This window comes from Lonchura striata, chromosome 3 (assembly GCF_046129695.1).
Source record: "Lonchura striata isolate bLonStr1 chromosome 3, bLonStr1.mat, whole genome shotgun sequence".
NCBI classification, from domain to species: domain Eukaryota; kingdom Metazoa; phylum Chordata; class Aves; order Passeriformes; family Estrildidae; genus Lonchura; species Lonchura striata.
The window spans coordinates 63,390,400-63,404,975 of record NC_134605.1 but is presented as its reverse complement, the minus strand read 5'-3'; the positions used below and the strand labels follow the sequence as shown (position 1 = coordinate 63,404,975).

The window sequence follows — 14,576 nt, the reverse complement described above, 5'->3', positions numbered from 1 at the left end:
ACTTGTTCATGTTAAATACATGCTCACGTATGAACAGTATCCTGCTTTGTACCAGAAATCTTGTGGCCTGACAGACTAGGGCATGGATCATCTCCCTGTACTTGATACAGGTGAGGCTGCACCTCAAATCCTCGCTTCAGTTTTGGGCCCCTCACTTCTTAAAGATCACTGAGGGACTGGAATGAGTCCAAAGGAGGGCAATGAAGCTGGTGAAGGGTCTGAACCACAAGCCCTGTGAGGAGCAGTGAGGAAGTCGGGGTTGTTTACCCTTGAGAAAAGGAGGCTCTGGGGGGACCTTGTCACTCTCTCTACAATTATCTGAAAGGAGGTTGTAGCAAGATGGAGATTGGACTTTTCTCCCAGGTAATTAGCAGTAGGATAAAAGGAAATGGCTTCCAGTTGTGCCAGAGGGTGTTTAGACTGAATATTAGGGAAAAGTTCCTTGCAAAAAAGGATGCTCAAGCATTTGAAGAGGCTGCCCAGGGAAATAGTTGAGTCATCATCCCTGTGGGTATGTGTGTTCACTTGGAGACATGGTTTAGTGGTGGACTTGGCAGTGATGGGTTTAAGGTTGGACTCAATAAGCTTAAAGGTCTTTTACAACCTAAAAGGTGTTCATCACACATGGTTTAAAAATGCAAAACTCAGGAGCATGATATGAGATTGCAGCCATCCACACACAGGAAGAAGCAAGTGCAGCTAATTACAGAAACTGAAGCCCTTTTGAGAAAATGTAGTGGGTTTTTATGTAGCAAATGTGAGTAATAACATTACTTCCCAAAAACATAGGAATCAGATATTTCCCTGGAATAACCTGTCATTTGAATTAGTGTATATGGTATAAAAGATGAGAATTTTCTTTAGAATTTTTTATCTTTCCTTGAAAGAGCTGGAGGATGCACTCTAAACTTGTATTAATAAAGCCCAGCACCAAAGTGTTTGAATGATTCAGAAGAGAATTTTGTGTTAGAATAGGTTTTGTTGAGTGCATGTGTGCTATGCATCCTTGTGATATCTTTTTCTGTACTCAACACATCTCCATTTCTTTCTGTCTGTTGGAGAGATAGAAGTACAAATGGCATCTATAAGCATTATCACTAGGAAGAAGATATCTTCTTATCTCTGAACACAGATTCTGTCAACATTCTCAGTCTTTGAGAAGTGAAGTCTTAAAGAAATGTCCATCTATTCATCATTATAGGTGACACAATAGTTATACTCTTGTAAGTGAGGTAGAATCTATGAGAAAGCAACTTCATGCAGAACATACTGCAATCAAGCTAAAAATCAATGCTTTTCTAACCACAGTTATGTATGACTCTTCTGTTAAAGAACATTTGTCTGTTCTATTTTCCTAATTATTCAATAACTTTATCTGACTTAGTCTCTCAGAGTTACATATAGCAAACCACAAAATTGGCTCTGCTTGGAAAACAGGTCAGGAGAGAAGCATGGCCATTGGGAGCATTTACTGAAAGGATCATAACTAAAAGTGAAGGGTAAAGGCTTTAAGTCAGAAATACTTCTGATCTATGAACCTTTATAGAGAAAAGACACACAAGAGACTGAAGTATACTTTCAGTTCAGTGATATGAATGCCTTTATCTAATATGTACTCATCAAAACTCAGTAAAAGCTTTTAAAGCTTTATTTCAAGGTTAAGGGAAAAATATTTTTTAAGTGTAAAATGAAAGAAAAAAAAAAAGAAAATCATCCTGATCTCATACTCTGAAGATTCCTCCTAACTAACTGTGAGTCAAGCCATGAACTTGTCTATTTAGCAACAGCAGAAAATAACCCTGCATAATTATGTCATTTCAACCTGGTAGATGTATCTGTGTATGGACATTTAACATAGAATAATTATCCCAAATATCAGGCCTGCTGACTTAGATACACATATTATTTTGAGGGCATAGAACAGTTTTCCTTCATTAAAGAGATTAACTTTGTATTGTTTGAGGCATAGGTGTATTCTAATCCTGTTATTTCTGGATGAGACTGGAAAAATAAACATTACATTAATCCCCAGACCAGTGTAAAGAGAGTCAAGGAAATAAATTAGATTCTTTAATTAAAGCTATGCCACCCAGCTGCTTGCAAAACACAGCTAGTTCTTTGTACATACCTGGAAGTCCAAAGGCAAACTGTTTATTTGGTTACCTGTGTGGGCTTTAGCTTATTTATCACACTGATGCTTGATTATTTCTAGTATCATATCTCCCCAAAAATGTCTTTATGAAATTGACAGTACAGTGTCAGAAGAGGTTGTCTGTCAGATACTAAATCACTCCTCTGCTTTGCTCAAGGAAGGTTCTCTTGCCAACTCATCAAAAAGTGAGTGGTAGTGTGCACCCAAGCCTCCTCCTTTTTATCTCCATTTATTAAAGGGTTGACATTTCTAATTATTTGTCAACTTGATCTCACCAACAATATTCACTGCTCTCACATCTCTCCCTACTTTGTGTAGTCCAAGATGGAAAAGAAGAAACACAAAACATCAGATCTGGATGGAGCAGTACTTAGTGTTAACTTGCAAGCATTCAACTCCTGATATTCAGCAAAAGAGCCACTGAAAAATGCATTGCATTTATTCATATGCTACTAACATTTCATAGGCAGGGCAGCTGCAGCAGACAGTGAGACCTTTTTATGTGCTGGGGATTTCTTTGTATGACATACTTGGGGGGCAGGGGGAATGGGAAAGTAAAAATATTGCCAATATGTAAATTACAGTGGGAAATACCATTGCTGTTCCCTGGATGGAACGTGGTCAACATATCCAACTTCCCTCACACCATACAATCTGAGGGGGACCAAACAGAGGGTAAGAGTGGAGACTGCAGCCAGATTCTGTCAAAAGCCTTGCACAGGAGGGAATTTGGTGGTACTTTTTAGTGAATAAGCCACATAAGAGCTGAAAACCAAGAGAGATTAAGAGGGAAGACCTACTATTAAGTCAGCAGCTCTAGTAAAATAGCTCTCCTTGGACTGATGCATGTCTCAAGATTATCTCAGATACTATACTGAGAGACCCACCACCAAGGTACCACCACCCCTCAATGAGTAAAGGTATAGATGCATGACTTAACTCAGTTGAGCTCTGTCTAAATGTACATAAATAATACAAAAGTAAATCAAGAATCAGCAGAAGTTAGGGAAGACTACATCATAACTTCTGGGCTCAGTTGTTGGCCTGAACCTCTTTTCTCCCCTACAGGGACACATATTGGGTAAGAGCTGTATTCAAAGCATGCTGAATGATCATCTCCTTAGTACATTGCTTTGAACACATTTTTGCAGTCAGACACTATCACTGGCAATCCTTCAACCTAAACCTGTCACAATTTCAATAATAGAGTGCTATTCTGTGAACTGTAAATGTGAGTCCTTAATGGGTGCTAGCAATCACTGGCAGAGGTAATGATGTGGAGATCCAGGAGGAGGTCTCTCTGTTTCGGCATACGACCCTGAACAAGTCAGTCCAAGCACCCTCTGATCTGGTGAAATACTCAGTGAAGAGTCCCTGTAATGGGACACTGACAGGATGGTTGGGCACAAGGGTCTCAGTTTTCCTGGGACACAGATAGACTAATCAAACATTAAGGTTTTAAGAAAATCTCCCTTTTTCACATGACAATGAGCAAGGATGGGAAAGGATCAATTTCCACTAAAGCTGATTCCTAGTAAAGTAAGCAGGAGATGAGTCTTCCACCTGAAGAGTCACCACATCAATTGCAATGGAGAGTCAATCTTAAGACTGAGTCAGTTCCTATTGTGAGGTGAAGGAGAGACAAGGGGAAGGCAGGAAAAAACTTGTTTCTAACTCTTCTCTTTGAATTTAATCTGATTTCTATCTTTTGAACACTGAAAGATAACCATGTCCTGGAATGGCACAAGTGTTTGGTTTTGTTCTGGTGTAGATTAATGTTACCATTCCCAGTTGAAAAACTCTTTCAATAGGTAATAGGGCACAGAAACACCATGGTGACTTTGCAGCCTCTGTACCTTTATAAAAGCAGAAGAGGTGTTTAGGAGCTCAATTCTCACAGAAGATCAATGGGAGTTATGTGTCTGGCCTTCCATGACGTGTTTGTACATCCACCAGGATATATATGCTGCATATTTAGGCATGCTTTGAAATCATGTTGTCAATCATTGATGATAATGGAGCATAGAATTCAAAGTCCACTAAGCGCTTTGAAGTTTTGGTGTAGGACATGTTTGAGCTGCCTTTTGTCTTAACAACAAGTCACATCGAGACCATGAGAATTTCCTTTCTGCTGTGTTTGCATCTCTATTCTGACAGATTTTTTCACTTCTCCCTCGCTGTGAACCTGTTTTTAGCCTTCTGTTTTTATCTGTTTGGGGAGATACAATTTGAGGATTTCTGGCAATGTCAATTAGGAAAGCAGGCTTTTCTATTTTCCACGGAAGACTAAATACTTAGAGGATGACTACCAGTCATGTGCTCAGCTTAAAAAGACTTATAAAAGTAATGCAGAAAGGAATTTCTATTTTTCCAATGAACCTGTAACGTAGTTGTCTCCAGCTGCACTCCTGCATTGACTCTTCATTACACTCTATTTTAGCTGATTATGTATTTCTCTGAGGGTATACCTCTGTAATGCTCAGAGCTAGAACACACCATCAGGCTCTCTAGTCTGATATTTTGTTGTCAGAGACTCCTATATTTCAGCTAGGCACCTTTTCAGCTGATGTGTATTTTTCATTAGGTAAACAATCATCTTCTGCAGACACCAGGGAAAGCAATATCCACCCTGTGCTCTGGGTAGTTTATCACTCTTAGTGTTAAGAACATCTACCTCATTTTCAGTCAGGATTCAGTTAGCTTCAGCTCTCAGTCATTCATTCTTGTTTAACTTTCCCTACTATGTTAAAGGGAGCTATTGTAGCTGGAATAATTTTTTTTTTCTTTTTCTGCAAAGGTACTTAGTATCCACAATAACCAAGTCACCTCTTTCTGAAGAGATGAACTGAGTACTTTATTTTTCTATGTGAAACAAAAAAAAATCCATACTTTCTAAATAATTCAAGTGAGTTTTTTTTTGTTCTTCCTCCAATTTTACATGCAACTTCCAGTCTCTTCAGTGCTTTATAGACAGGTGATGTGTAGCCATGGTCAGTGTCCCCTCTTACAAGTTTTATAATTTCATGTCTGTATGAAAAAGTATCAACCTCAATTTTGCATTCACCTTGTCAGTTATAAAGCTACCTTCCAGATGTAAATGTAAGTGCCAATATAACATGAGACAATAGGGAACTGGCCCTGAGGTTAGAAAGACTATATTTGGGTGTCAAAAGAGAACATAACTCTGAGTAATGGGATAAAATTAAGCAAAGGAAAATTTAGGCAGACTGGAATGAAATACTTCTTAATTGCGAGATCTGTGAGGCTGTAGAATTATCTTCTGTGGGAATTGATGGAGGCCCAGTTACTTCAGACATTTAGAACTAAACTCGTTAAAGCACTTGAAGATATTCTGTAAGGAATTATTCTACATTGCCAGAAGGAATGATTAGGTGACCTAGTATGTCATTTCCATCTCCTCTTTCTTTGATTTTGTTGTACAAAGCCCCACAAACATAAAATTCTTATCAAAGTTAAGAGATGCCCCTAAACCCTGTTTGCATAAGAGAAAAAAAAAATAAATTGCATCACTTGCTGGTAACTGTGCAGGAGTCCTAATCCAGCATTTCTGTGGGTTGGTAAATGCTGCCAGTGCTGATGGCTGCATGCATAGTTTGTGAAAGCAGAAGCATCTACTAATGAAAAAATGTCAGGAAACTTCCTGTGAATTTTATGAATAGGATGCTGGAGAAGAGCAGTAGGAAGGGAAAAATCAGAATGGGCCCAACATGCAGAATAGAGTCATGAGCAAGTTATTAATCAGGAATGGATTGGCCTGTAGTAGAGAAGATGAAACCTGAAGCTGCATCCATCTGGGAAAGCTAGGTGCTTTTGTGTATGGGCATTGATTAATATAATGATATTACCAATTGAAATCATAATTAAGATGAAATCAGAGCCAGGGACTTTGCTAAAGGTTTTATAAGCCCACAACAAGCTAAACCTCTGCAAAAATGTATAGATGGATGAGCAGTCTAGCAGAGAAAACTGTTAAAAGAATATTAGTAAGAAACAATTTAGAGGAAATCACACATTTCTAAGGTCCTTATGTTCCTCCTTTGTTTTGTGTGTGTGCTTTAATGTGGTTTGTTCCTAAAACAGATCTCAGCTCATAACACACTATGTTTCCTTAATTATTGCTCTTATACATTTGTCTGATGAGAAATCACAAAGCAACTCATTAATTATTCTTTCTGTTGCTTAATTTTTACATTTATCTCTTCTCCTAATCTCTCTACATTTAGCTGCAAATAAATGCAAACTGTAGATTCCTGTTCTGACTTCAGCTGGGAAGGAGAAGTTATTTCCTTCTTAGCAGCCTGTATGATGCTGTGGTTTGGATTTGTTACTCAGACATTGTTAGCAAACTTGAGTTTTGCCTATGGCCAAGCAGTGCTTGCATGGCATCAGAGCTTTTACTTTTTCCCACTCTGTGCTTACTGGGAGTTGGGAAAATGTTGGGAGATGACACAGCTGGAACATCTGAACCAAATTACAGGGAATATATGGTAGGGAATACACCAAATACAGAGGTGTATTCCCTACCATATAATGCAATGCTCAGCAATAACAATTGAGAGTAGAGGAAGAACAGGGGAAGGGTGTCCTCTGCTTCAACTGGCTGAGGTTTATTAATCTCTTTGTCTCAACCCATGAGTTTTCTCACTTTTGCTCTCCCTGTTCTCCTCCCCTTCATGTTGATAAGAGGGGAATGAGGAGTAGCTGTTTGGGTGTTTAGCAGCTGCTAGGGTCAACTCAATCCAGTGTCTTCATTAAAAATAAAAAGATAAAAAAAGAGTCAGACAGGGTTCTACCACTCAAAACTCCTACCTTCTTCTTGCTGTAAAAGCCATTCTGAAAACCCATCTGGTCAATCCAAAATGCATCATAGCACTTTTATGTGCACTCCAGTTCCTGACTCAGTTTTTTACCTTTTCCTCAGAAATTGTTTAATAAGAAAGAAAACTAGTGAATAAACGTGTTTCATTTTCTGTATGTGACTAACCACTTTCAAAATTCCTTAGACTCTCTTGTTCTGATTTCACAATTCCATTTTTTTCTTGACACAACCTAAATTGTGTCAGTCTCTACATCTCATTGGCTGTTGCAGATCTTACATTGTGGCCTCCTCTGAAACACACATCATCCTCCCATCTGCTGACATCTGTCGTGTGACATCTCTCAGACAAGGGAACATGAGACACATCACAGTGTCCAAGCTGGGCTGCTTAACACTGTCAGACACTCAGCTGGAAATACACTCCTGGCACTGGGCAGGGTAAGGCAAGGAGTTTCAAACACTGATCTTGAGAGGGAACAGAGATGTCTTCCTACAAATGTCTGTGTCCCATTTGCTCATCAGGAAAAACCTAGGATCAACATTTGTATCCCTGATGAAACATTTAATCTGCAGTTAGATCAGCCCAAAGCTTTTCAGGATATGTGGTATGCATTTACTTCTCTATATCAGTGGGTTAGCCATGAACCTTTTTTTCTCTAATTATAACTTTTGTCATAAGATATATTTTAATTAATTTTTACTTCTCTGGCAGTACTGAAAGTATTTACATTCCAAAATTATTCTTCTGAGAATAGTGTTACATTGAGATGACATTCTAACATATTTATAACCATGAAGGCAGTAGGATAAGCAGCACGGGGAGATAAATAGTAGGTTCATTATTACTTCAGCAAACTCTTTTTAAATAGCCATATTTGAAAGCAAACAAAAAACCTCAGACATATGGATTGCAAGGAAAAGATAATTTGCCACCAGGTGTCAGTAGTGGTTCTTTTATTGTAATTCAAGGCTTAATATCGAGACTGAAAAGGTAGAAGCTGATATAAGATAATCACAAAATTAAATGCATTTTGAAAATTGCTGTTCAGACCAGGAATTTAAAAATGATCAAAGGAATTTCTCCTCCTGCCTGTATAGAGGGCAATAATAAAGAAAATACTATTGGTGTATAAAATTGTCTTTTCCCTCCATTTCCTACTAAACCATTGTGGGATTGTTTTCAAATTGCAAGGACTGTCCTTTAAAGAAAATCCATGTGTGATCAACACGCCCAAAAGTTTGCTGGCACATGGTCAGTCGTGTTTGCTCTTTTCTGGTCACCTCCACTCTGCTCTACCTACTACTAACATTCTTCAAGAAGATAGAGATAGATTTTCTTGCTGTCTTGATATCATTAGGAAACAGAGTAGCAAGAATAAGCTGGTTATCTCAGTTTTGTGGCAGCCATAAGATACTGTTATCAATTTTTATGTCCAAGATAAACTTTTAGTTTGCTTCTTTCCTGACTGCAGAGTGACTTCACTTGGCTGTTAGAGTGCTATAATTAAAATGTACCTTGGTGTCTGTAATTTTAAGCCCCCAGAAACTTTTCCTATTCAGGAGGCAAAGATTTACTGTGGTATCTAAAGAGAGAAATCACCACTCCCCTCCTCTGCTAACACTGCCTGGTGCGAAACATATGACACGGTATAATGTGTCACAGATATATCCTTACCATATGAATATCTTTATCAATGATCTGGGTGAAAGGATCAAGTGTGCCTCAGTCAACTTTTTGGACAATACCAAGTTGGGCAGGAGTGTTGATCTGTTGGAGGGCAGGAAAGTTCTGGAAAGGGATTTGGGCAGACTGAATTGATGGGCTGAGGCCAATTGGTTCAACAAGGCCAAGTGACAGGTCCTGCACCTGGGTCGCAACAACCCCATGCCGTGCTGCAGGCTGTTGGAAGAATGGCTGGAAAACTGGATGACAGTAAAATACATGGGGATGTTGGTTGACAGCCAGCTGAAAGTAAGCCAGCAGTGTGTCCAGCTTGCCAATAAGGCCAATGGCATCCTGACCTGTATCAACAATAGTGGGGCCAGCAAGACTAGAGAAGAGATTGTCCTTCTATACTTGGCATTGCTGAGGCCATACCTTGAAACCTCTGTTCAGTTTTGGGCCCCTCAGTTCAAGAAAGTCATTGAGGTACTGGAGTGTATCCAGAAAAGAGAGACAGAGCTGGTCAGGGGTCTGGACCACAAATCTTATGAATGGCTGAGGAAGCTGGTGTTTAGCTTTTAGAAGAGGAGACTCAAAGTAGGACCTTATTCCTCTCTACAACTACCTGAAAGGAGGTTGCAGTGAGGCAGGTGCTGGTCTCACAGATATCAAGCAATAAGACAGGAGGGAACAGACTCAAGCTGTTTAGGGGAGGTTTTGATTGGATATTGTGAAAAATTTCTTCACCAAAAGGGTTGTCAAGCCCTGGAGCTGGCCGCCCAGGTAAATGGTTTAGTCACCAGCTCTGAAGGTATTGAAAAGATTTTCAAATGTGTAGGGATACAGCTTAGTGTGACTTGGCAGTCCTATATCAATAGTCAGACTCAATAATCTTAAAGGTCATTCCCAACCTAAATGATTCTGTGATTGTGTGGTAGATCCAAAAAATGGGTGTGCAACCACTGCAAGCTAGTTCCTTTATTTATGGAGTGGCTCCAATGCTCATTTGTAGGGGCTTGTACACTCTGTTGAGAGCATGCATACACTAACACAACAAAATGGAAATCAGATCATGCTCCATGATCTGGGACATGTAGATCTGAACACCAGAACTGCTCAGGGAGGTACCTAACTGTGGTGGCCTTTAAATATTTGTCACTGAGGTCAGAACCAAGGGATTCTTTAACACTAGTCCTGCTGATAAGGCTTTATGATTTGAGCAAAATCATTTTCTTCCTAGACATCAGTTGCATTGTCTGATGGCTCTGGTTAATCACAAGGGAAATAGTGAAAGTGTACAAAAATTTGGGATCTTTAATCCAGCCAGCATTGGTTTAGCTTTCAGAAGATATGTATAAACAGAAGATAAATATGTGGATAACTGGCCTGGATTGCATGTCTGTACCTTTATTTCCTCATATGGAAAGTGGAGAAAAAAGACACTGATGATTTTCCTAAAGCAATTATAAGATTTGTTACCAAAAAAATGCAAGTATAACAGGAAGATCATTAATGACAGTTGAAACAGAATTTTAGGTAGGAAATGGTGTGATGATTCAGGCTGATTATCATTATTGCTTTATAAACTCATTTGAGCTATGTGATTTGTTTTGAGAATCAAAACAAACTGGGAAAGGAATATGCAACAAAGGCTGATGTGAATATAATTTCTAGGAAAGCTGATTCAAGAAGGAGCAGGGTAGCTCCAGACTCTAGAAAAGGGACCATCAGGAAAAAATCTGCAAGTAAACTATTAGTGCCTGAAAGCACCAGTCTCTGTATATTCATTTTCATGTTGGGTTGGACACCAAATCTTTAACACTTTCCTCAGTCAGGCTGCAGGCTGGACCCCCCTGGGCTGATGTGTCCCAAGCACCAGGACAAACTCTGGAAGAGCCAGCCAAAAGCTTATATCTGCTGAGGTGCAGCAAGCCCCTTAAAGGGGATTTGGAGATGCAGCTCCTTCTTTATCCAGAGTAGCACTGGATAGATTTTTGTAAAAGGTTTTGAAGTCTGACTGTGCCAGACCCTTGTGTCTGATGATTATGTTTTTTTAAGTTAGACCTCTGAGTTTGTAACAATGGAATTATCTATTTTTCAGGACAATTAACACAATGCTTTTGTATGAGCTGAAGGTCAGAGGATTAATGTGGTTTTATCTACAAAGCATTTTTAAAAGCTAATTAAGAATCATTCCGTTTGCTCTGTACTAAAGACAGAACATTTCATATTAGATGACTCTTGATCCTCTGCAGCAGCAGAGAGGAGGGAGAAAGAGAGAGAGAGAGAAATAGAAGGAGAGAGAATTGGAGAAAGAGTGAGCTGGCATGCAAATAAATATATCACAGGGATGCAGTTAACAAAGAGCAATAAAAAACCTCAATTCTGGTAGCAGTAGAGATAAAATTGTCTCTTGGACCAAAGGACCAATCTAAAATATTAATCTGAAAATATATTCAGTATTTGCAATTACAAGCATTCCTTGTTAGAGCAAGAGAGATGGAGAAGAATATAGAGAGGTGCTTCTCTGAGAACATTATTTTAGAGATGTTTTTATCACTCAGTGCTTTCAGAGCACCTCTTCCTCTCTCTCTCTCTCTTGAGCCTGACAGCTTGTACATATCACCATTCCTCTATAGGGGAATGCCTGTTTAACAGGCCTCCAGCCAGACATGAGTCTTCTGGGAGAAAGTATGCAAGGGTGTGGAGCAGTGGTGGGACTTGGGTGCCAGGAGGACCTCAGAGCAAAAGGGGCTGCTCCACTGCTGTGGGGATGCGTGTGGGCGGCAGTGAGAAGGCAGCTTGCCCTGAAAACACCTCGGCTTCATGGATTGCAAAGGTCAGGGGAAGCAAAACACAACACAAACCAGAGACATTCAGAGGCAGTCCAGGAGTTTGAAAATCAGGGTGAGGAGTTTACTTTCAATGCAATGGCCTCTGCCTAGCCTTTTAAAGGGAAAAGGTAAGAAAACTGGAAACTGTTCTTTGTTTTTGGATGCTTATGTATTCTTCTGATTCAAGTGCTCAGAGGTTGATTTTCTGTGTCTGTCCAAATTATGTAAAGACATCAAGGCACCTCATTCCAAAACTGGGCTGTGCACTACTATTCTGTTGATCAAATATGGCAATTATTTCAGGCTTAAAACACATTAGGGATAACAGTGGGTGCTGCCAAAGGTAGAAGTGCACATGCATTCAAAGAACAAGCTGAAAGAGGATCAACGGCAACATATGTGACTGGAATATATTATGAATTGCCATCCTCTTAGACAAAGGCTAGCAAACTCCAAAAATGTAGCAACCTACAGAGCTAATAAAAGGGATAGGAATGTGCAGATATCTTGGTTTGTCTAATTTGTGCCTTTCTAGCATTGGTAGGATGACTCACTGGATTTAGCAACTGCTTGTAAAGATGAACATATTAATAACTTTATGCTGCAGCTCTGCCATAAAATGTAATCTTTTATAATTCTGTATTCTCAAGTGAAATACAAGCTTAGAACCAGAATAAAATTATGAAAGATATTTGAATTGTTAGCTTATGTTTTTTTTTAAACCTGTGTTTATACATTAAAATATGCAACTTAACTAGGAAAAGAATATCCTCTTTCATCCCTATCCCTTCCCCAGTGTGTACAGTTCCCTACTATAAAAGACAAATTTAAATATGGGTTACAAAGATAGCTGTCCCCAGTAATATGTGCATTTTTATATTTTCCCAAACATAAATTATTATTTTTCTTCCCATCCATAAACACTTGAATAAGAAAATTTATGCAGTCCACATATGATTCAGTGGCAAATAAACCAGTTGTTTATTGAAATTTGCATATGTAAATCACAATATTAATAAACTATGGGATATAGATCCTTTCAGCTTTTGATAACATCCAACAGATTTAAATAATTAGAAAAGAGAGCACAAGGCTTGCCTTGAGGACATAGTAAATATAGCCATGAATACTTACATCCTATTTTGAGCCCTTCTCCAGGCATTGCACTGATCTACAGAAAGGTTAATCTGAGTACTTGAGGGCTTGTAGAATGTTATATAGAAAGTGACAGACAAAGCATCAATTGGAATCGGTGTTTCTAGGTATTCAGATAGCGACCAAGCACTAGACTGAGCATTTTTTTTCTCCTTGATTTTAATGAGACGCGTTGTGTCACTTACTTGAGACACTTTTGCATTCGTGCATTAAATATATTTGCAGATTTACTGAAGTAACAAGGAATAAAAATACAGCATTTTAGTGTAGACAAGACCCAAATTGCTAATTTCTAATCTTACTGAAATATTTATATTTTTATGCATTAAACAATCAGTTAGGTTTAGGATATTCACTAAATTAAACTTTTAAAAAATTATTTTATGGGAATGAGAAAAAATTCAGAAAATAACCATCTATTTTCTCCCATACTTAGTGGTTTTATATGATAATATTTCCATTTATTACTTAAAATTTTCTTATTTATAAAATAATTAATGGAAAAATATATACTTTCCATTCAGTCTTTGCCATGTAGCTTTTGAAATTAGTTATGTTCTTGATAGATTTAGTGTATGAGGCAAGGCAGTGTTTGTAATTTATTTGTAAATGTATTTATATTTACAAATTTATTATATTTGTAAAAGTCCCAAGATCACAGAACAGAAAATTACATGCATTATATATACAGATTTGTATAATAATAGAATATAATAAATATAATAAGTAAAATATAATAAAATAAAATAAAATAATTAATGTAATGTAATATAATATAATATAATATAATATAATATAATATAATATAATATAATGTAATGTAATGTAATGTAATGTAATGTAATATAATATAATATAATATAATATAATATAATGTAATGTAATGTAATGTAATATAATATAATATAATATAATATAATATAATATAATATAATGTAATATAATGTAATGTAATGTAATGTAATGTAATGTAATATAATGTAATGTAATGTAATATATATGCACTGTGATACATCTGTATCTATCTATCTATCTATAGCTCCACTTGGATTCTTGAATGATAGTGAACTACATACACCCTTATCTCAAATGCTTAAAACTTGAAAGTGATTACACTAAATAGTCAGATATCATTGCAGAGAAAGTCAGTGTTAATTTTCTTACCTGCTTTTTTAATTTCAGGGACAGCTATCTTCTCGTGTGCTTTCTCCTTTTTTCCTGTTTTTTCTAAGATTTAATTAAAGAGAGTGATTTGATATGATAGAACTCTGAATCATACACTCAAATATGCAGTCAACCAAGTCCTGGCGGGCACATACTGAAAAAAATATGCCTTATATGGGAGTTCAGATTATTTCTTTATAGCACTTGCACCCAACTGGCCACAGAGCAATCAGCTGAAAATGAAAATTAATCAGTATACATCAACTATGGATGATTTGGACCCTTAATAATTAATCAAAAGTTAGGCAAAAATCATCAGTGCATGAATGTGGCAGATTTTAGCTTAAGTTCCAGTAGCAATGAGATCATAAAAAAATAATGAATGACTTAAATATTTCGCATGAAGCAACACCTTAGTGGATTTTAGGTGCTTTCTGAGAATGTATTATTGGAATATTATTTAGATGGATATCATGACTTTGCAGTTTGGTCACATTAAGTTTTAATTGTGATTCTATAAAATAAATAGATCTACCCCACCTTCAGAAACTGATGTACCATGAATTGAGCACTATCTTCCCTGAGTTTTGTGTATTGCAGTATAACTATGTTCTATTATATATGGACTCCATTAAATTGTTTAAAAATCCCATAGATGGCCACCAAACAGGACATTTTATTTGTCAGAAAATGAGTTTAAGTAATATTGGATGCTGAACACATTGAATACCTTAGATATTTGATGCAGAAGAAGTGGAAACATGCAGA

The 14,576-nt window shown here is 37.5% G+C and overlaps 1 protein-coding gene across 15 annotated transcripts in view; it reads right to left on the bottom strand.

Moving 5' to 3' along the window:
* Positions 1-14,576, bottom strand: part of TRDN (triadin) — a 227,942-nt gene that overhangs the window by 102,908 nt on the left and 110,458 nt on the right. For all 15 annotated transcript variants that reach the window (XM_077782243.1, XM_077782247.1, XM_077782240.1 and 12 more), the window contains one exon: positions 13,809-13,871. In XM_077782243.1, the coding sequence (XP_077638369.1) occupies positions 13,809-13,871 (63 nt within the window). The remainder of the gene's footprint in view (positions 1-13,808; positions 13,872-14,576) is intronic.